The sequence below is a fragment of the Scardinius erythrophthalmus genome, assembly GCF_964197995.2.
Source record: "Scardinius erythrophthalmus genome assembly, chromosome: 1".
NCBI lineage: Eukaryota > Metazoa > Chordata > Actinopteri > Cypriniformes > Leuciscidae > Scardinius > Scardinius erythrophthalmus.
Genome location: NC_138221.1, coordinates 19,914,213 through 19,933,975, shown reverse-complemented (window position 1 = coordinate 19,933,975; position 19,763 = coordinate 19,914,213). Strand labels below are relative to the sequence as shown.

At 40.0% G+C, this 19,763-nt stretch overlaps 1 protein-coding gene across 9 annotated transcripts in view; it reads right to left on the bottom strand.

Moving 5' to 3' along the window:
• LOC308699909 (uncharacterized protein) overlaps window positions 1–18,965 on the bottom strand; it is a 23,865-nt gene extending 4,900 nt beyond the window's left edge. Inside the window, exons 1-9 of one of the 9 annotated variants that reach the window (XR_014031236.1) lie at window positions 17,222–18,963; window positions 13,842–15,069; window positions 10,700–10,796; window positions 7,331–7,401; window positions 7,090–7,260; window positions 5,603–5,661; window positions 5,438–5,506; window positions 5,310–5,365; window positions 5,095–5,226 (exon numbers count right to left, since the gene is read on the bottom strand). Coding sequence is in view for 3 of the 9 variants with exons in the window: in XM_081381066.1 (XP_081237192.1) it covers window positions 10,727–10,796; window positions 13,842–15,069; window positions 17,222–17,381 (1,458 nt within the window). In the remaining 6 variants the exon portion in view is untranslated. Of the gene's footprint in view, window positions 1–5,094; window positions 5,227–5,309; window positions 5,507–5,602; window positions 5,679–7,089; window positions 7,402–8,596; window positions 10,797–13,841; window positions 15,070–17,221 lie in introns of those variants that run through there. The other 8 variants (XR_014031237.1, XR_014031238.1, XR_014031233.1 and 5 more) reach the window with 8 other exon arrangements.
• Window positions 18,966–19,763: the final 798 nt, after the last annotated feature.

Here is a 19,763-nt window from a genome sequence, read left to right as displayed (position 1 = left end):
TTGCTCCTCAACTATGAGGTCGTTCCAAATTTCAGAATCATCAAGGTCATCTTCTTCATCTCCCTGTCCTGGAAAACATGTGCTGAATGCTTTTTTCATGTTTGCGGCGTTATCACAGATGATGTGTTCAACCTTTCTTCTGATTTGATACTCTTCACATATTTGCTCAAACTCTTCGCAAATCCTCTCTCCAGTATGAGAACCTTTGAAGCGGTTGCATGCAAGCAACTGTGATTTCAACTGCAGACTGAGATTTTCAGTACTGAGCCAGTGTGCTGTGACTCCTAGAAAGCCTCTCATCCTACGATCTGACCATATATCTACGGTCACTGATACATTATCTGCCTTTGCTAGATCATTTTTTAACTTCAACTGTCTTTCTGCCACTAGATCATCTAGCTTTGAAGTAATTGTTCTTCGACTAACGGGAGTATTAGTTGTCTATTATTGATAAAAAGTGAAGAAAACTTTCATGCTCAATGATAGATAAAGGCATGTTGCAGTTTATAATCAGGTCTGAGAGTATTGACTGTGTAATGGCTCTCTGCTGGGGATGGTTGCAGCTGTACTCGGGTGTCCTTGATTCAATGAATTGGGTAATTGGAGGCTGATCGGAGTTAGAGGTCTGCATTCCCGCGGCTGTCCCGCGGGATCCGCGGGACCCGACCAGATATTTTGCGCCGCGGGATTAAATTTCCGACTAAAAAACGGTAGCGGTCGGTAACTCTGGTGTAATTTGAACGGGAGCGGTCGGTCATTCAATATCACGTTCCCGACGCCGACGTTCTTTCAGAACAGCATATCTTCGCTTTACCTAATCTTAATCTTATCGACCAACAGGGTCTGCCATGTAGGCTAATCAGGACCGTTATGCACGCGCTGCACGCACGGACCAGTAACGGTTCTTTCTGTCATGCATTGATTGTATTTGCCTAACAGCAAAATGTTACGAATTTTGATAATACGAATAAAAATAATAGCCTACACTTCTTCTTTTTTTTCGCTGCGATATTTTTTCCCCTACTACTGTCTGCAGCAAAATGTTAAATTTTGTATATTGACAAGGCGAATAAAATAATAATAAAAAAATGTTTGTGCAGACTACATTTTTATTTTCTCTGTGAAAATGTAGGCTACATGTGAAATTCTGGGAGATCTATATTAAAGCGGGATGGTCGGGTCGGGAAGAAAATTATTCTAAGCAGACAGCGGGTGAACAAATAGTGTATATATAGCGGGAACGGGTGGGTGCGGGATATAACCCCAGCGGGAGCGGGCGGGAGCGGGACCTAAAAAACAGTCCCGCGCAGACCTCTAATCGGAGTCAAATGTGGCCTTGGTGTGGAGGTATTCTTCATACCTAAACAGAGGGAAGAGAAACAAAAATGACTTGGGCATATTTAATTTATTCATTGCATAATTTAAACTTTATCATTACATAAAAAGCTGTAATTTGAATAGACACATTGCGTTTCATTTAACAGTTATACTAGGTTAATTGGTTGGCTTGCTGTGGGAAACGTGACAATTTTAGACAATTTCACGTTTAAGAGGGGGCAGGTGGAGTCTGCTTACTTTAAAGCCATTAAAGGGTCATGCTATTTATTAAATTGTATCTTGTTTCATTCTGCATTTTGAAATGTCTTCATGATGCCACTGAACTTATGAAAATTACAGTTACATTTCTTTTAACATTCAAGTCAACTGGGATAGCAAACTATAATGGCTTTCATAACTAGACAGTACAAAGGGATGCATGCAGGTAAGATAATATAATATTTATTCTCTGTGCTTTTGTATGTAAGGGATTATTCAGATCATAAAAGAATCATTAATCCAAGGCACTCTAATATTATTAAAAATATATAGTAAGCATGGCTTTAATATTTTTAAATCAGGTGACAAGTACTTGCACACATAACATTATGCGTTGCGGGCGGCTAATGAGCCTTCGTCAGGGTGTGTGACCAAGTTACAACAATACCTGCCCATGTTAATCTACTAACTCTCCTGACTGTTTTGTCGGACAAAATGGCGGATGGCGAAGTATGATTGGTCAGATCACCTGTCAATCAAGCTCCCTGCGAAGGGTCAATTAAATACTCGTATAACAATCACCTGGTCACTGTACAGGACAAGCAGGAGAGAAAATTCAAATAATACAAAGAAAACGTATCTCACCCAATATAGAAATAAATCGAGCAAATAAATACAAATCAGAATTAACAATCTACAAAATCATGAATGAACATATACAAATCAAGATCCACACATCAAAAATGCATATAATATTGGGTGAGATACTTCTCGTATTATTTTAATTTTCTCTTTCCTAGCTGCTTGGTAGCCTGGCTTAACGTCAGACCTCTTTCTCATTGAGACGTGCAGCGTGAATAAAATCGCGCTGCGCACATGGGGGAAACCCCAGGCTAGCTGCTTGGCCTAACCATGGGCCTAACCCAGCGTGAAAAGCTGCACAGTAATGTTAGTAGTCGCAACGAGTACGTTATGTGTAACCTGTTGTTAAAATATAAAGCCATCATGATGAAATAAAGGATTTTTGTATTTTTTCCCCCCAATTCGACTGCCTTGTACAAAACGTCAAGTCTATCACACAACTAGTAAAGTAACCTTTTACTAGCCAAGGCATTAGCAACAGCTGAAAACTATGACAGACTTCGTCACTTACATTTGTTTGTGGGATTTGAAGTGTCGAATGAAATTCGACGTGGTGGTTGCTGTGTCACAGATTTTCGTGTTGCAGGTCTTGCATACTGCTGTTCGTCTCTTCTTGTCACCATCTTCTTGCACGTAGTTCTTATAGCCGAACCTAATTATTTTTGGCGCCTTCCATGTTCGCTCGCTCACGCACTGCTCTTGCCCGCTAGCACTCACTGCACTGCTCTCGCCCGCACTCACTGCACTGCTCTCGCCAGCACTCACTGCACTTCTCGCCCGCACTCACTGCACTGCTCTCGCCCGCACTCACTGCACTGCTCTCGCCCGCACTCACTGCACTGCTCTCGCCCGCACTCACTGCACTGCTCTCGCCAGCACTCACTGCACTGCTCTCGCCCGCACTCACTGCACTGCTCTCGCCAGCACTCACTGCACTTCTCGCCCGCACTCACTGCACTGCTCTCGCCCGCACTCACTGCACTGCTCTCGCCCGCACTCACTGCACTGCTCTCGCCAGCACTCACTGCACTGCTCTCGCCCGCACTCACTGCACTGCTCTCGCCAGCACTCACTGCACTTCTCGCCCGCACTCACTGCACTGCTCTCGCCCGCACTCACTGCACTGCTCTCGCCAGCACTCACTGCACTGCTCTCGCCCGCACTCACTGCACTTCTCGCCCGCACTCACTGCACTGCTCTCGCCAGCACTCACTGCACTTCTCGCCCGCACTCACTGCACTTCTCGCCCGCACTCACTGCACTGCTCTCGCCCGCACTCACTGCACTTCTCGCCCGCACTCACTGCACTTCTCGCCCGCACTCACTGCACTGCTCTCGCCCGCACTCACTGCACTGCTCTCGCCCGCACTCACTGCACTTCTCGCCCGCACTCACTGCACTTCTCGCCCGCACTCACTGCACTGCTCTCGCCCGCACTCACTGCACTTCTCGCCCGCACTCACTGCACTTCTCGCCCGCACTCACTGCACTGCTCTCGCCCGCACTCACTGCACTGCTCTCGCCCGCACTCACTGCACTTCTCGCCCGCACTCACTGCACTGCTCGCTCACTGCTCTCGCCCGCACTCACTGCACTGCTCGCTCACTGCTCTCGCCCGCACTCACTGCAGCTCTCGCCCGCACTCACTGCACTGCTCGCCCACTGCTCTCGCCCGCACTCACTGCACTGCTCTCGCCAGCACTCACTGCACTGCTCTCGCCAGCACTCACTGCACTGCTCTCGCCCGCACTCACTGCACTGCTCTCGCCCGCACTCACTGCACTGCTCTCGCCCGCACTCACTGCACTGCTCTCGCCAGCACTCACTGCACTGCTCTCGCCCGCACTCACTGCACTGCTCTCGCCCGCACTCACTGCACTTCTCGCCCGCACTCACTGCACTGCTCGCTCACTGCTCTCGCCCGCACTCACTGCACTGCTCGCTCACTGCTCTCGCCCGCACTCACTGCAGCTCTCGCCCGCACTCACTGCACTGCTCGCCCACTGCTCTCGCCCGCACTCACTGCACTGCTCGCTCACTGCTCTCGCCCGCACTCACTGCACTGCTCGCCCACTGCTCTCGCCCGCACTCACTGCAGCTCTCGCCCGCACTCACTGCACTGCTCGCTCACTGCTCTCGCCCGCACTCACTGCACTGCTCGCCCACTGCTCTCGCCCGCACTCACTGCAGCTCTCGCCCGCACTCACTGCACTGCTCGCCCACTGCTCTCGCCCGCACTCACTGCACTGCTCGCTCACTGCTCTCGCCCGCACTCACTGCACTGCTCGCCCACTGCTCTCGCCCGCACTCACTGCAGCTCTCGCCCGCACTCACTGCACTGCTCGCTCACTGCTCTCGCCCGCACTCACTGCAGCTCTCGCCCGCACTCACTGCACTGCTCGCCCACTGCTCTCGCCCGCACTCACTGCACTGCTCGCTCACTGCTCTCGCCCGCACTCACTGCACTGCTCGCTCACTGCACCGCCCGCTCTCACTGCACTGCTCGCTCACTGCACCGCCCGCTCACACTGCTCGCTCGCTCACTCGCCCGCTCTCACTGCTCTCGCTCGCTCACTCGCCCGCTCTCACTGCTCTCGCTCGCTCACTCGCCCGCTCTCACTGCTCGCTCGCTCACCGCTGCGTCACGTGATTGTTGCGGTGCGTTCAAATACAGATATGTATTTTTAAAAAGACAAGTTATTTCGAGTCATTTACCTCAAGTCCGAGTCAAGTCTCAAGTCATGAATATCAAGTCAAAGTCAAGTCAAGTCTTTTATTAATATTTGTCAAGCAAGTCTCAAGTCCTAAAATTTGCGACTTAAGTCTGACTCGAGTCAAGTCATATGACTCGAGTCCCCCATCTCTGTTATATACACAACACTTTTAACATGCAACAGATTCATAAGAAGTTCTCACCTGAAGGCGATGCTCCAGTAATTCAATTTCAAGTTTTGCTTTTTTAATTTGAAGCTGAATAAGGTCCATCTCCATGTCACTTTTTCTTATTTGTTTTTGAAGATGGACCTTATACAGCTCCTTTGCTGGCAACTAGGAGGGCAAAATAAGTTAAATAAATGAGATTCTGTCAGACAAAAAAAGTAAAATATGGACAACTGCACTCAAATTCTTACTCCGGTTAGATTGTGCGTTGAGGTTGAAGGACCTTCATCTGTGGGCAAATCATGTACTGTGAAAGGACAATGACAGTTTGTTACTCTAATGTAAAAAAGGGCATGCATTATAATGGTGTGCATCATACCTCAGTGGATCTACCAGCATTGTCCACTTCTGTCACAGCAGATGTGGTCTCTTCATCGTCATCTTCATCCTTCAGTGGAAATATGCAAGCATACATTATCTGGCAAAAATAAACATAAAAAAATATCTAAAAGCAACTAAAGGTACCTGACAACAAAACACTTACAGCTGTGACAGACTGTGTTCTTTCTGTAGGGTCCAATAATACAATCCCTCTGTCAGTATCTATAAGAAAATACAACCTATACAATTCTCAATATTATCAAAGAGAAACCAATAATGCAGGAAAAAATATCAAAGCAATATGACTAAGACCACAGTAGCCTATACATCATATGAAGTTAAATAAAGTAAGCCTGCATAAAAACGTTAAGCATGTTCAAAAAGCCTTTATAAGTGACAGAGAGTAATTTATTAAAGGGCACCTATTATGCCCCTTTTTAGAAGATGTAATATTGGTCTTGGGTGTCCCCAGAATGCATTTGTGAAGTTACAGCACAAAATACCCCACAGTTAATTTATTATAACCATTTGAAAATGTCATTTTTGGGGCCTGTTTTAAAAAGAGCTGTTGTGTACCACTTTAAATGTAAATGAGCTGCATATCCCCGCCCTGCTGGACCCAGATGATGAAGAGAGTCCGGCACAGAATAAACACGAATGAGAATGGACTAAACGTCTCGGAATGGTTATTTGATACATTTATGTACTTACAAAGTTTTAATCGCGTCTCCTTTTGCCATTATGGATGTGCAACACACACACACACACACACGAACTGTGATAACGTTCGTGCAATTTTTTGAAACTACACACACACACACACACTACTGTGAAGTACAATTTTTTTTTTTTTATTTCTTAAGGGGAGGGAGATAGACGTTTATATAGCCTACTGTCTACGGAGATAGAGCAGACCTTAATTTATTTACATTTGTAAATGCTGCAAAAAAAAAAATGATATGTGACATAAAACTGTCTGACGTTGTTTGTTGAGACATCCTATGACGACGACAATTAATAGCTTTAGACGCATTTATTGTTACTGCTGACATCGATTGAAATGACTATTTGCTCAAAAATCATAAAATACACTTACTTCTTCTGGAGGTGACGTTGGATCGCGAACTGTAGGCAACGATCCACACTTGATGATTAACTTTGACCCTCGTTCACTAAACAGTCAGTCAGAAAATGATTCTTGTATTTAGGAAGTTTAAGTGAATAAATAAAATCCATCCGCTGCGTTTTCAGTGGCTCTGATGTCAATAAATACTACTATGTCCATTCTTACATCCCACAACACACTTCTTAGGAGACATTACCGGCTGTCGTTGAAACAATGGAGGATGGTGTACAGATCACCGAGGGCGGGGTCTATGCCAAAACCAGATTGTCAATCAAATCACGTCGGTGGGGCTTAGCGCAATTCTACGTCACAGTGAGAGCAATCTTAGAACAGCTCGTTCTGAGACAGTGCTTGTGATTTATTGAGATAGTAAAAAAACTACTGGGTGGATTTTTATCATTCTAGGGTGGTTTTGCTCACACACTGCCAACACACATTTATGTTCAAACACCATGTAAAAGTGAATTTTGCATAATAGGTGCCCTTTAAGTCATAATGAGAACAAATCACAGTGGCAAACTTACATTTCACCATGTTACTTGTGGTGCATGGTGTGTGTGATGAAGTGCCCCCTGGAATGCCAGCAACCACTGGTCGCCCTTTATCAAGGGACAGAGCCAGCTCCTCAGATGGGGTGAGGGGAGGTGGTGGTGGGCCCCCGCCAGTTAGATGGGCTTCAGCCTTCTTTCTATTAGCTACATGACAGAAAGAATATACTAAATCGTGTTTAATAAATAGTTCAGTAATTGTGTAATCAAATATTACCTTTTTGCAGAATGTTTTTGTGTTTCATTTTGACTTGGCTCAAAGTTCTTCTGGCTCCAGAAGGATTACACCTTATTAAATAAGAAACCATATATTCCTAGTCAATATACACTGGTATTTTAATCTAAAGAAATGAATGGCAGGAAAAGTAAATGCTTTCGTAGTGATTTAACAGTCAAAAGGATGCGGAAGGGGTGTTTATTTATTGTGCACTATAATAAAAGGGGAGGCAATATCAAATTTGCAATTTAATACACTCACGCATTTACTCTGTCCGTTATTTTTTGCCAAGCCAACTCTCTTTCTTTAGCCCATGCAGCCGTATTGCTTTTTTTTCATTATTATTGGCTTGAATTCTTCGCATGCGTGCATTAAAACCTCCAACTCCGCCTCAGTAAAGTATGCCGCTCTCTTTTTTTCGTTGTCATTTTCCATTTTGACTCGTGAAATCGGCGATCCATTGAAAACGCCTTTATGCACGCGCATTAACTCTGGGTAACCAGTAGGAGGTTGATTAAACTAACTCTTCTCAGGTGTTTTTGAACCGACATACTCATGGTATGCGGGTTTGGGGTAAATCAACCCAGAGGTTATGATTTACCAAATGGTAAGTTAACCAAGCTTTCTGGAATACCCCTCAGGAAGATTCATTTGTGTTTGGTTCGCCCTCAAATCCTACATATTGCATGAAAACATTTAGTATATTCCCCAGTAACAGGAATCTTATAATGTGCCAAAAGCTAACTGTAAGTGAAAAGAAAACCACTTAAATTAAATAACTGATCTACCAATATGATGCCACTGTCAAAACAATATTTCAAAAACAATGATTTGCATTTATTACATATCCTTGTTGTTCCATATACTTCTGCGGTAAAAAATTAAGCTTGAAAATTAAGGACCATGATAAAAATGCCTGGCGATGAAATTCAGATAATTTCACTGGTATTTTGTCAATGGTATAATAACAAACAAGAAGAAAATATTACCAACTTTAGAAAGCATATGGGAAGGGATGAAGTTCCAAATGGAGTAAGGATTTCAATTTACTTAAAATGTATTATTTAAAATTCACAATTTTCATATGAATTCACATAATTTCATTATGTACTGTATTTTGGTTTCCATATAAAGTCAAATAGTAATATATCAATCTCTTAACAAATGTGTCTATTCTTGCTGTGTAAGTCAGTCTAGAAAAACCCTTTAGCCTTTGTAATTAGATCTCTGTCCCTTAAAGAAAGATCTCCCAAAAGCCATTGATTTAATTTCATTTCCTTTAATTTCCTTTTCGCCTTTTCAACAATTGGAATGAAATTTAGTAAACACCTTTTGTGCTGATCTTTAGTAATGACTATTCCCAAATACTGAACCACATTTTTTCAAGGGAATACCATAATACCCCACATAGCAAGCAGTCTTGTCCCGAATGTGTCCTCAATCTGGCACTGCTGGCCTCCTGTGGGCAATGGCATGTCTCCTGTCAGCTGGAGCTGGGCCGTGTCGTGTGTGGCAATAATGGCACAGCATGATCACGGCAAAACACATGACGGTTGAATGTTGGTGGGAGGAGTGTGATCCAGATCAGTCCAGTGATCATCTGATCCAAATCAGGATTGTGACCTTGGGTCATATAAATGCACTTTCCCACATAGGAAATGTGATCTGGGCCAGCTCTGTCCCACAGAACCCCTTTTCCCTCGGCCCACATAATGAAAAGAATGACGGCCCTGTAGTGGCCCAGATCTGGATCAAAGACAAGGGCCACACAATGACCATTACTGGCCCAAGTCTCAGCCAATTAATAACCCACAACTGGCCCTGCACTGGGACAAAATATGAATCAAATCCGTTTAATCTACTTGGGAAAACAATTTCAGAGCAAGTCAGAGTAAAATCAAATGTAACAATTTATTATGTCAGGTAAATGTATCATGCCAATTTCATAATCAGTTCAAGGATAACAAATACAACAACAGATAAACTTTGCTACGTGGGAAGAAGCTTCAGAACATTCCTTGATGGCCATAAGCTCACATTTAGCTAAATGTATATACCAGATGCCCTTGAACATTTCCAGATTAATTCAGTAGCCACAGAAATCTGGTTTTGGTTTTTACTGAGATTTTTAGAGTATCTTATAATTCTGGTATTGTTCCTGCCTTATGGAGAACTTCTGCAATAGTTCCAGTGGCAAAAGTTTCAAGGCCTTTAGGATAACATGATTTTCGACCAATAGCACAAACATCTCTAGTGATGAAAAGTTGAGCGTTTAGTAAAAAAGCACATCTCTCACTGTAGATCCTCTGCAATTTGCATATCAGTCCTCTAGGGGGATAGAGGATGCCGTTTTAACTGTATTACATCTGCTGTTTTCACATTTAGAGAAACCAAAGACTCATGTCAAAATACTGTTAGTGGATTTTTCATCAGCTTTTAGCTCAATTTTCCCAAGTACGTTAGTAGATACCCTGGCAAACGAATTCTCACTAGACACTAATGTAAAAAAAAATAAAAACATGTCATTCAGCTCAGTTCAGTTCTCATATAATGGTGTCGATGCAGGCAGATCAATAATATTGTTAAATATTAAATTAAATGTAACTAAGCCAACTAAGCAAGCCAAAAGACAAAGGCAATCAGGGTACACTTTAGAATAAGGTTCATTTGTTAATGAATATCTACACAGAAATAAATGAGCAACACAATATTAACAATCTAGTAACTACTATTAACTAACAAGAAACTGATTAACGAATTAGTAAGTAATAGCACACAGATGAAAGTGGTAGTTCACTATTAACTAATCAATAACTACTATTTTTTTAATGCTTCCCAGAGAATTACTGAACAAGTTTCATAATTTATGCAAAACTAATCAATAACTAATGCAGGACAAATGACTAGCACTACATTAACATTTTAACTGCTATTGTAAACAATACACAAGGTTATTTACATATATCAATTTAATTTACATTTAATAGCATAGCAGACTTATGATTTGAGAAAGCTTTCAGTATTTAGCCTATGCTTCATATAGCAATAATTATCAAGCTCATATATTCATATATGTGTGTGTGTGTGTGTGTGAATATCTTGTGAATGATTAGAAGATTCTACACTTTAGGATTGGCTTTTCATTAGTAACTACTGTAAGAATCATGGTAACTAACTAGTGACTCAAGTGTTACTGCACACGTCTGTGGGAATTACTAATTATTTGGATCTGTATTATAAAGTGAAGATCTGTCTCAAATTTATATAAAATGTCATAAATCAAAAAAGTTATAAAGAAAAAAAATCTAGTGAGCATCAGCATGTTCTTCGGCATGATGAGTGAATGAAGAATAAAGAATAAACCCAAACCTCTTTGTTCTTCAGTATCATGATGTTTCATTCTGCAGGTTCTGGATCACTGCCGTTCTCTCCGTCCTCTCCTTCCAGATGCTTTCTGGTACTCAGGCTAATCACATGTTAAAAAAATAAATAAATATCGGATTAGATCACATATTCCAGAGTTGCTGACAGACTGAATCTCTTGTTGCAGTGTGAACACTTGTAAGGTTTTTCTCCAGTGTGAATTTCAATTGCCTGGTGCAGTTTTAAACTTGAATGATATTTTTTTTTTTAAATAACTATTTGTCAAGTTTCAGGAGTTTTTGTTCACAAAATTATTAAGTTTTAGGTTGATATAACTAGGGATGCACCGATGTGAAAATTGTGGCCGATACCGATAACCGATATTAATATTGCTGTTATGGCCGATACCGATATTTACCAATGTCGATATCTCTGTATAGAAAACAAATTTTAATGATTATCAAATAAAGATCTATTTTCCAAAACACTTTTTTTTTTTTTTTACTTTAGAAATGACTGATATTGGGCACCTTTACCTGTATGCAAAATATGTCACACATACGACACACATGCATTATATTGCAATGCATATAATGTGTGCTGGTCAACTTGTCTAAAATTAAGAAACCTTTAGAAAAAAAAAAAAAAACAGGAACATTGTGTACAATTAAGATAGGCTACTTCATTTATTATTCCAGTATCCAAATATGATACTAAATTCCACAGAAAAAAGGGCTTCTATTTGTGACGTGCTGTCTTTGCCTTTGAACATTGCACATTTTAAACAGGACACGCATTAGCTGAATAAATGTTAGCCAATACAAACATATTTATAGAAAACAGTTGACAATGAATAGACAGGAGTCCAATAATAGCATAACGAATCACTTATTCTAAAAATAATAACAAGTAGGCTATAAGACAAATCCGACATATGGGCTGTGTTAACAGTAAAACGTCCGTCACTTAACGAATTTTAAAAACACGGATGGATAATACAAAATGCTTTCTGACATTTTGATAGAAAAAAAAAACAAGCAAGAACAAAATTTAAACTTAGCCCGTCAATTTTTCATTTTACAATTATCTTCTCTCTCTGTGTGCGCGCATCCGTGTTTGTGAGGGAGACACGCGCAGCACTGATACAACGGTAGCCTAGTTTTTAATCCATAAGTAACGAACGCGCTAGTTTTCATACAAAATAAATATGTAACATAAAGGTAGGCTACTTTAGTTATTATTAACACAATAACATAACACATGAAGGCTACGTTTCTCAACACTGAGAATGAATAAATAAACGCCTGTTTCTCCACTCGCGCTTATCAGTAATCCACAAATCACACGTGCAGTCACTTTTGAGAAAAATCAAATTCGAACGGGTATCAAATATCAAGCAATATATTCAAATATCTACGAGTCAAAAAACGATCATTCAAAAATGTGTCATGAAGAGGGAAACATTGTTAACGCAGTCCAGTGCGACTTATGTTTATAAGTCGCACTGGACTGCGTTAACAATGTTACTGACGGGACAGTTCTCTGTTACGCACGTCTGAAAGCAGCACTAAAAGACCGCTTTAAAACTTTCACAGAGACCTCAAACAGAAAGTATAAAGCCTGTCTTTAAATTTAATTTCGTTTTGTATTAATTGTATCTTAATTTTGATCAATGTTTCATCAAAAATAAATAAGAAGTAAATATTAGAAAATATTTAATCAGGACATGGAGGCAACGGCGCGTGAACTGAAAGCTGTCTCAAATAAACCGAAACCTACCTGCCTCACAGACCTAACCTGAGATATATAGAACGCTTGAAACATCTATTTTTAAACAGAACAATTCAAAACGAAAGAAAACAGACTGTTCTCTGGTTATGTCATCTGTATGAAATGTGTATTTCTCTCAGGCGCGTTCACTTAGACTTGCTAAGATCGCAAGTCAGCATCGTCAACTTCATCTTCAACTTCACGTCAAATATCGGCCTGTTCACATCGGCCCTATTTTGACATCACCCATTTGATGTGTAAAAAAAATGACCATATCGGCCAATATTATATCGGCGGCCGATATATCGTGCACCCCTAGATATAACTATATATTGCCAAGTTGACCAAAGAGGAGTTGTTGGTATTTAAATAGTTTATTTTTTACATTCATGTTAATATTACGTTGTCAGATTTGTGACATTACTATTTATGTAATGCTAAAACACTGCTGGTCACTTTCAGAAGTTGTAGTGAGGCTTTCTTTTCCAAAAAGAATGTGAAGCATTTATTCTATATTGGCAAGTTTTGGGACGTCTGCCTTTACATGTACATGAACTTTAAGGATATCCCATTCTTAATCCATGGGGTTTAATATGGAGTTGTCCCGTTTTTTGCCGCTATAACAGCTTCAACTCTTCTAGGAAGGCTTTCCACAAGATTTAGAAGTGTGTTTATTGGAATTTTAGACCATTCTTCTGGAAGCGCATTAGTGTAATTCATCCCAAAGGTGTTTTATCAGGTTGAGGTCCGGAATCTCGCCAGTCCAGTTCCTCCACACCAAACTCCCTCATGTATGTCTTTATAGACCTTGCTTTGTGCACTGGTGCGCAGTCATGTTGGAACAGGAACATCCCCAAACTGTTCCCACAAAGCTGGGAGCATGAAATTGTCTGTAATATCTTTATATGATGAAGCATTAAGAGTTCCTTTCACTGGAACTAAGGGGCCAATCACGTTACCACGCTTGAATTCACTGAGCTCCTGAGAGCGACCCGTTCTTTCACAGATGTTTGTAGAAGCGTCTGCATGCCTAGTGCTTGATTTTATACAACTGTGGCCATGGAAGTGATTGGAACACCTGAATTCAATGATTTGGAGGGGTGTCCCATTACTTTTGGCAATATAGTGTAAATTTGTCATACCATTTTCAGCTTTTAAATATAATTTTAATTAATTTTACACACTTAAAGCAATATCGTATAGCATATCGAATATCGCATTATTTAACAAGGTATCGTATATCGCATTTTTGTTTTAATATCACACAGCCCTATGTTAGATCAACCAACAAAATGTCATGACGCTCATCCTAGCTGATAAGAAACAAACTTACACAGAACAGACCGTGTTTCTAAACACATAAAGATGAACTACTTACCGTGATCTCAGACTGTGGTGATGTGGTTTCTCCACTTTATGGATCTTCATGTGTTTCTTCAGGTGAGTTATAAAAGAAAAACTCATTCCACACTGATCACACGTGTGCGGCTTCTCTCTGCTGTGGATCCTCTCATGTGATTTCAGTTCTGCTGAGCGAATGAATCTCTTGACACAGTGTGAACACTTGTAAGGTTTTTCTCCAGTGTGGATCCTCTCATGTACTTTCAGATATGATGACTGATTGAATCTCTTGTTACAGTACGAACACTTGTAAGGTTTTTCTCCAGTGTGGATCCTCTCATGTGTTTTCAGATTTAATGATATACTGAATCTCTTGTCACAGTGTGAACACTTGTAAGGTTTTTCTCCAGTGTGAATCATCTGGTGCAGTTTTAAACATTGTGCTGAAGTAAAAGTCTTCTCACACTCAAAGCACATATGAACTCCTACACCAGTATGAATTCTTTGATGTACTTGTAAATTATACAGCAGTGAAAAACTCTTTCCACATTCAGAACATGAGTGAGACTTTTTCTTCATATGAACCCTGAGGTGTGCCTTCAGGTTTGATGCCCTAAGAAATTTTTTTTCACATTGATCACATGTGAACGTTTTCTCTCCAGTGTGAACTCTCATGTGAACCTTAAGGTGTCCTGATTGTGCGAAACTCTTCCCACATTGATCAAATGTGTGAGGCTTCTCTCCAGTGTGGATCATCATATGTCGAATAAGATTTGGTTTTTGTGTGAAGCTCGTCCCGCACTGATCACAAGTGAACAGCTTCTCTCCAGTGTGAACTCTCACGTGTTGTTTAAGATTACGTTTGTCTATGAAACTCTTCCCACACTGAGTGCAGGGGAACGGCTTCTCTCCAGTGTGGATTCTCATGTGAATCTCTAGACTATCTTTCCTTGAGTAACTCTTCCCGCACTGATCACATGAGAACGGCTTCTCTTCAGTATGAACTCTCATGTGACGGTCAAGATTACGTGTGTTTGTGAAACTCTTTCCACACTGAGTGCAGGTTGTAGATTTCTTGGCTCTTCTTTTCTTTAAAAATGTATTTTTAGTCTTTGAGCGACTCAAAGGTTTTTCTCCAGGTTTGACATGATGTTCCTCCTTCACTCCACTCAGTTCTTCACTCTCCTCCTTCACTTCACTCAGTTCTTCACTCTCCTTCTTCACTTCACTCAGTTCTTCACTCTCCTCCTTCACTTCCATCAGGTCTGAAATGAAAGAAAATGTTTTAATTTTCAGCATATCAAAATAATTAAAAGAGAGAAATATAAAGTGAAAGGACATAAAAGTCTAAATGGTATTTTCGCTCATACCTTCATGAAACACACCACTCGTAGAAAATGGCACATCATTATTTACAGCAGATTCTCCCGATTAAAATATAATCTATTGCGTTGATCACGAGATATTCCTCACGGAGGAACGGTTTTAAAATGCCCATTAGGGGCGTCAAGGGCTGAACAAAAAGGCTTTCTTTGTTCCAAATGCTGTAACTTTTGATTACTTTACGATATCACCACAAAATCTGATCTGGATGCAGCTCACATGTAGGGGAACTTAAAAAAAAAGAAATGTCCTCCCGCCTTGTTTCCTTCCTGAGATATTGCATGTCAAATAAGAAGTTCTGTGTAAACGCACAGGTAAAAAAAGAGCTTTGTGTGGTTGGAAAAATACACACTTTGTATTCTGTTTGTTTCACAGAAGAATAGTTGCACATGTTTTTGAACGCACAGTAAAGTGTAACGCACCATTTTATTCTGTGCGTTTTACAAAGAAATGAGTGCCGAGTCTTTATTATAACCAACAGGTAATTCATAATCTAGACAGACAAAAACATTAATAATTCTGATAACATGCCAGATGAGATGGACTCTGTAATTGGGATGATAGGTTTATTTTTCTGACAACGTATTAGGGCTGCACGATTATGACAAAAATCATAACTGTTGAAATATTCCCTTGAAATTGTTATTGCGTTTATTAATGAAGTTTATAATAATTTACATATTTGTATGTTTTGAATAGCTTTATACCAGTAGTTCTCAACTCGTTTGGCCATGGGACCCACATTTCCCCATTGTCATCAAGCTACAAACCACTTTTTTAGGAATTATATAGACCTATTATAATTAGGGCTGTCAAAAGATTAATCGTGATTAATCGCATCCAAAATAAAAGTTTGTGTTTAAATAATATATGTGTGTGTACTGTGTATAATTTAATTTGTATCTAGAAATACACACACATGCATGTATATATTTAAGAAAAATGTGTTATTTATATATAAAAATATATATTTATATTTTATATAAATGATATATAAATATATACAGTATATGTATGCAAATATTTCTACATGCATGTGTGTGTATTTATATATACAAAATAATTATACACAGTACACATGTGTACTGTGTATAATTATTTTGTATATATAAATAATATATAACTAACCAACTAACATTTGGAAAATACGAACATTTTAATGAATCCGAAAATTTAAGCCAGAACCACTTTACACACGTTTTACACAAAAATTCGTTCTGCTCGTGTTTCATGAATGAGACCCATTGTGTGTAGGTAATGAATCCTCACATGGAGAAGAAGAATGGCGGAAGGAGGAACGCTGCCGTCGATTTATCCCCCTTCTAAAAGCAGGGCTGCCAACTCTATGCATTCAGCGTGAGACTCACACAATTTACACTTTTCACACGCTCTGGCGCCACACATCCATTTTCTCCCACAGAGAAAAGTCACGGAGCAAAGAGGACACTGACACTGACAGACTAGACAGAGCAGGTTACTTATGATATGAAAACAATTCTCAGCTCTCAGGTTCTGTCCATTTTATTACAAAATTTAGACAATAAATACCGTTTTGGCGCTTGTAAATATGATGGACAGATCGCTGTAGTTCAAGTAAACCGGACATCTGTTACCTTTTAAGATACAGTACAACTTACCGAAAGGTAGTTATGCCTCATACATAATTTCGATCAATCAATGTTTTTCAGCCACGGAAAGAGGTCAATAAAACCGCAGGAGAACAATTATGCCACGGAACGTTACATTTACCTCAGGAAAGCCATTTAATGACCAACACGGTGTAAAAATGGTGTAAAATTCTGTTTAGTTACCAAATGTTTTGACAATCACAATTACACCTATTGTGACACATGATGGGTTTTTTTCTACATCCAATCAATTGACAATCAATGAACATTTCACAAACTTCGCTTTACTGACCATTTTTGAAAACCAAAAATGAAACTGTTTGTACTATTTCATAGTTTAAGTGCTTGAATGTTTCTAACATGAATGTTCTTCAGCATCATGAATGAATGAAGAATAAACACCAACCTCTTTGTTCTTCAGGATCTTCAGTGTGTTTCATTCTGCAGGGTTCTGGATCACTCGTGTTCTCACTGTCCTCTTTAATAAACTCAGTCTTTGCAGATTTCAGCTCTTCCTGATGTCTGATGCTCGTCTTCACTTGTAGCTGATGGGAATATTCCAGCATTTATTGGAGAATTGCAGTGGGAGGAGCTTCACTGATGATGAATTTCACTGTGGGAGGAGCTTCACTGATGATGTGAGTGATGTGGGAGGAGCTTCACTGATGTTGAATTACAGTGTGAGGAGCTGATCTAGCAAACTCAAAAATATATCAGTTACTGAGTTTGTTTTTATGCTCATGGACAACAGAATATTTAGTAAAATCTTCCATGTATAAACAATGGTAAAAACAGTTTAGCATTACATAAACAGAATACCCATCAAATCCCCTCAGTCTGCTGACACCAATGAAATGAGCTTTAAGTGTCAATTTACAGGAGATCTGAAGACATCAGCATAATAAATGAGGTGAAAACAGGAACTATTGTCATGAAATAAAGAGTGTTTTCAGCAGATCTGTTAATATTGATGAGCCTCAGACTATCAACACTCATTCAACAAGCCATTCAGGATCATCAGCAGATCATCTCACTTTATACTGTGTGTTTGCTGTTAGAAACACATTATTTGAGTCAGATAGATGACAAAAGCCTGTAAAACTGGCACATAACTGCCCTATTGAAAGATGATACTTATTTCTCACAATATGACATGGATAAAACATATAACACAAAACAAACACTGCTGACACTCAGGTAAATAACTACCCTACTAAACCATAAAATGTCCATATGAATCTAAATATAGTTCAACATTTTAATAACTACATTCATTGCAATAATGTAGCCTAATTCATTAATGTTTTAAAGTTTTGTGCAGAAACTGACAATGATCATAAAACCTTTATTAAAATAAAGAGCACCACAAAACAATAATGTTTACATTATTGTTCTATGTACAATGTCAAACTGTATTATTCATATGAGTTTGTTTTTATGCTCATGGATATATATGTATTATTTTTTACATGTATAGGTTTAAAGTGTCTCACGTGGCTCCCTATTGGCTCATTGTAAAGTATTTAGCAACTATCTTTTCCAGTCTATTTTAACAATGCAAAGTAAAGAAATACCAAATTTAGCCTAATCCAAAGATGTTAAGAGTAAATAAAACGGCAGCAGCAACACTTGATATCGAGTCCCATTCCCCTCACAGATCTCAAACTTTAACTTTTGACTTGACATTCAGTAACAGTTCTCACTCCAAACATCGAGACAATCACACAAACGAACACAAAATCGCTCAGGTCTGAATGAACTCAACATATTCTCCTCATGCTCGCTGCTGCTGCACTAAATGTTTATTTCAGTAGGAAGACGCCAGAAAAGACGCACAAGTATCGCTGTGATCGATGAAAACAATACAGAAATTAGTCTGTCGCTTAATCAAACTGTATAAAGTGTGTGTGATGGTCGTGCAAATATGAGAAATACCGTAAACTGCTCTCCTCACCTCAGAAGACTCCACGCTGAAACTCTTGCTGCGTTCCAAACCGCATACTTCCCTACTATTTAGTATGGGGAAAAGAGTAGGCGAGCGAAAAAGTATGTACGAATCCAAAAGAGTAGGCGAGAATTACCTGGGTGACGTACGAATTATCGCGAGATTCGGACTTAAGTGCGTTCGAATATGCCTACTTTCCTACTATAGACCCTTTTACAGTTGGTAAACACGGTGACGTATTTGTGTGGGCGGAGCTTAGCTGGAGGCAGAAAGATCTCTCTGGCCGCTTCAATAACGTTAGTTTGCAAGTTTTGTTAGCTTGTTTTTTAACAATGACTGGAGAAAATCCGATTTTGTCTTAATGTGCAAGGTCACTCACTGTCCAGGACGCCGACTGTTATTTGCAAAAGTTAATTTTAACGGACGGAACCAGATGACCGTACACGCTCAGTCAATGGACGAACTGACAGGATTAACGTTAACGCTAACTGTTACCTCCGGTTGAGTGGCCTGACTTCTACACCTACCCGTTAGAGAAACCGAGGGTAAAGAGAAACTGAGGACATATAAATATATTTAGATGCCTATAATATAACTATGTGCTGAATGGTCATGTAAAGGCTTGTGTGGTTCAATCCGCAGTTCTGCCTAGCCAGCGCCAAGACGACAATGTAAAGAGTGACACTACGGTGCAATTTTAATGATATGAATATTTTCTAGAAATAAAAATTCCAGATACAGCATACTCATTTTTCATTGATTCTTGCACCCAAGAACACAACAAGATAACTTTTAATAATAAAAATAATAATAAGCTCCTTATTATGTAGCCGAATCTGTGCTGGTTTGTATTGGCCGCCTCCAGTTTTCCGTTTGTTTTGCCTCCAGCTAGCGCCGTGACGTAACTGTGACGTCGGCGCAAAAGGGGTCTATAGTAGGCGAAAACAGTACGTAAAGGAAGCAGTACGTTCGAAACATCAGTATTCATAAAAGAGTAGGCGAG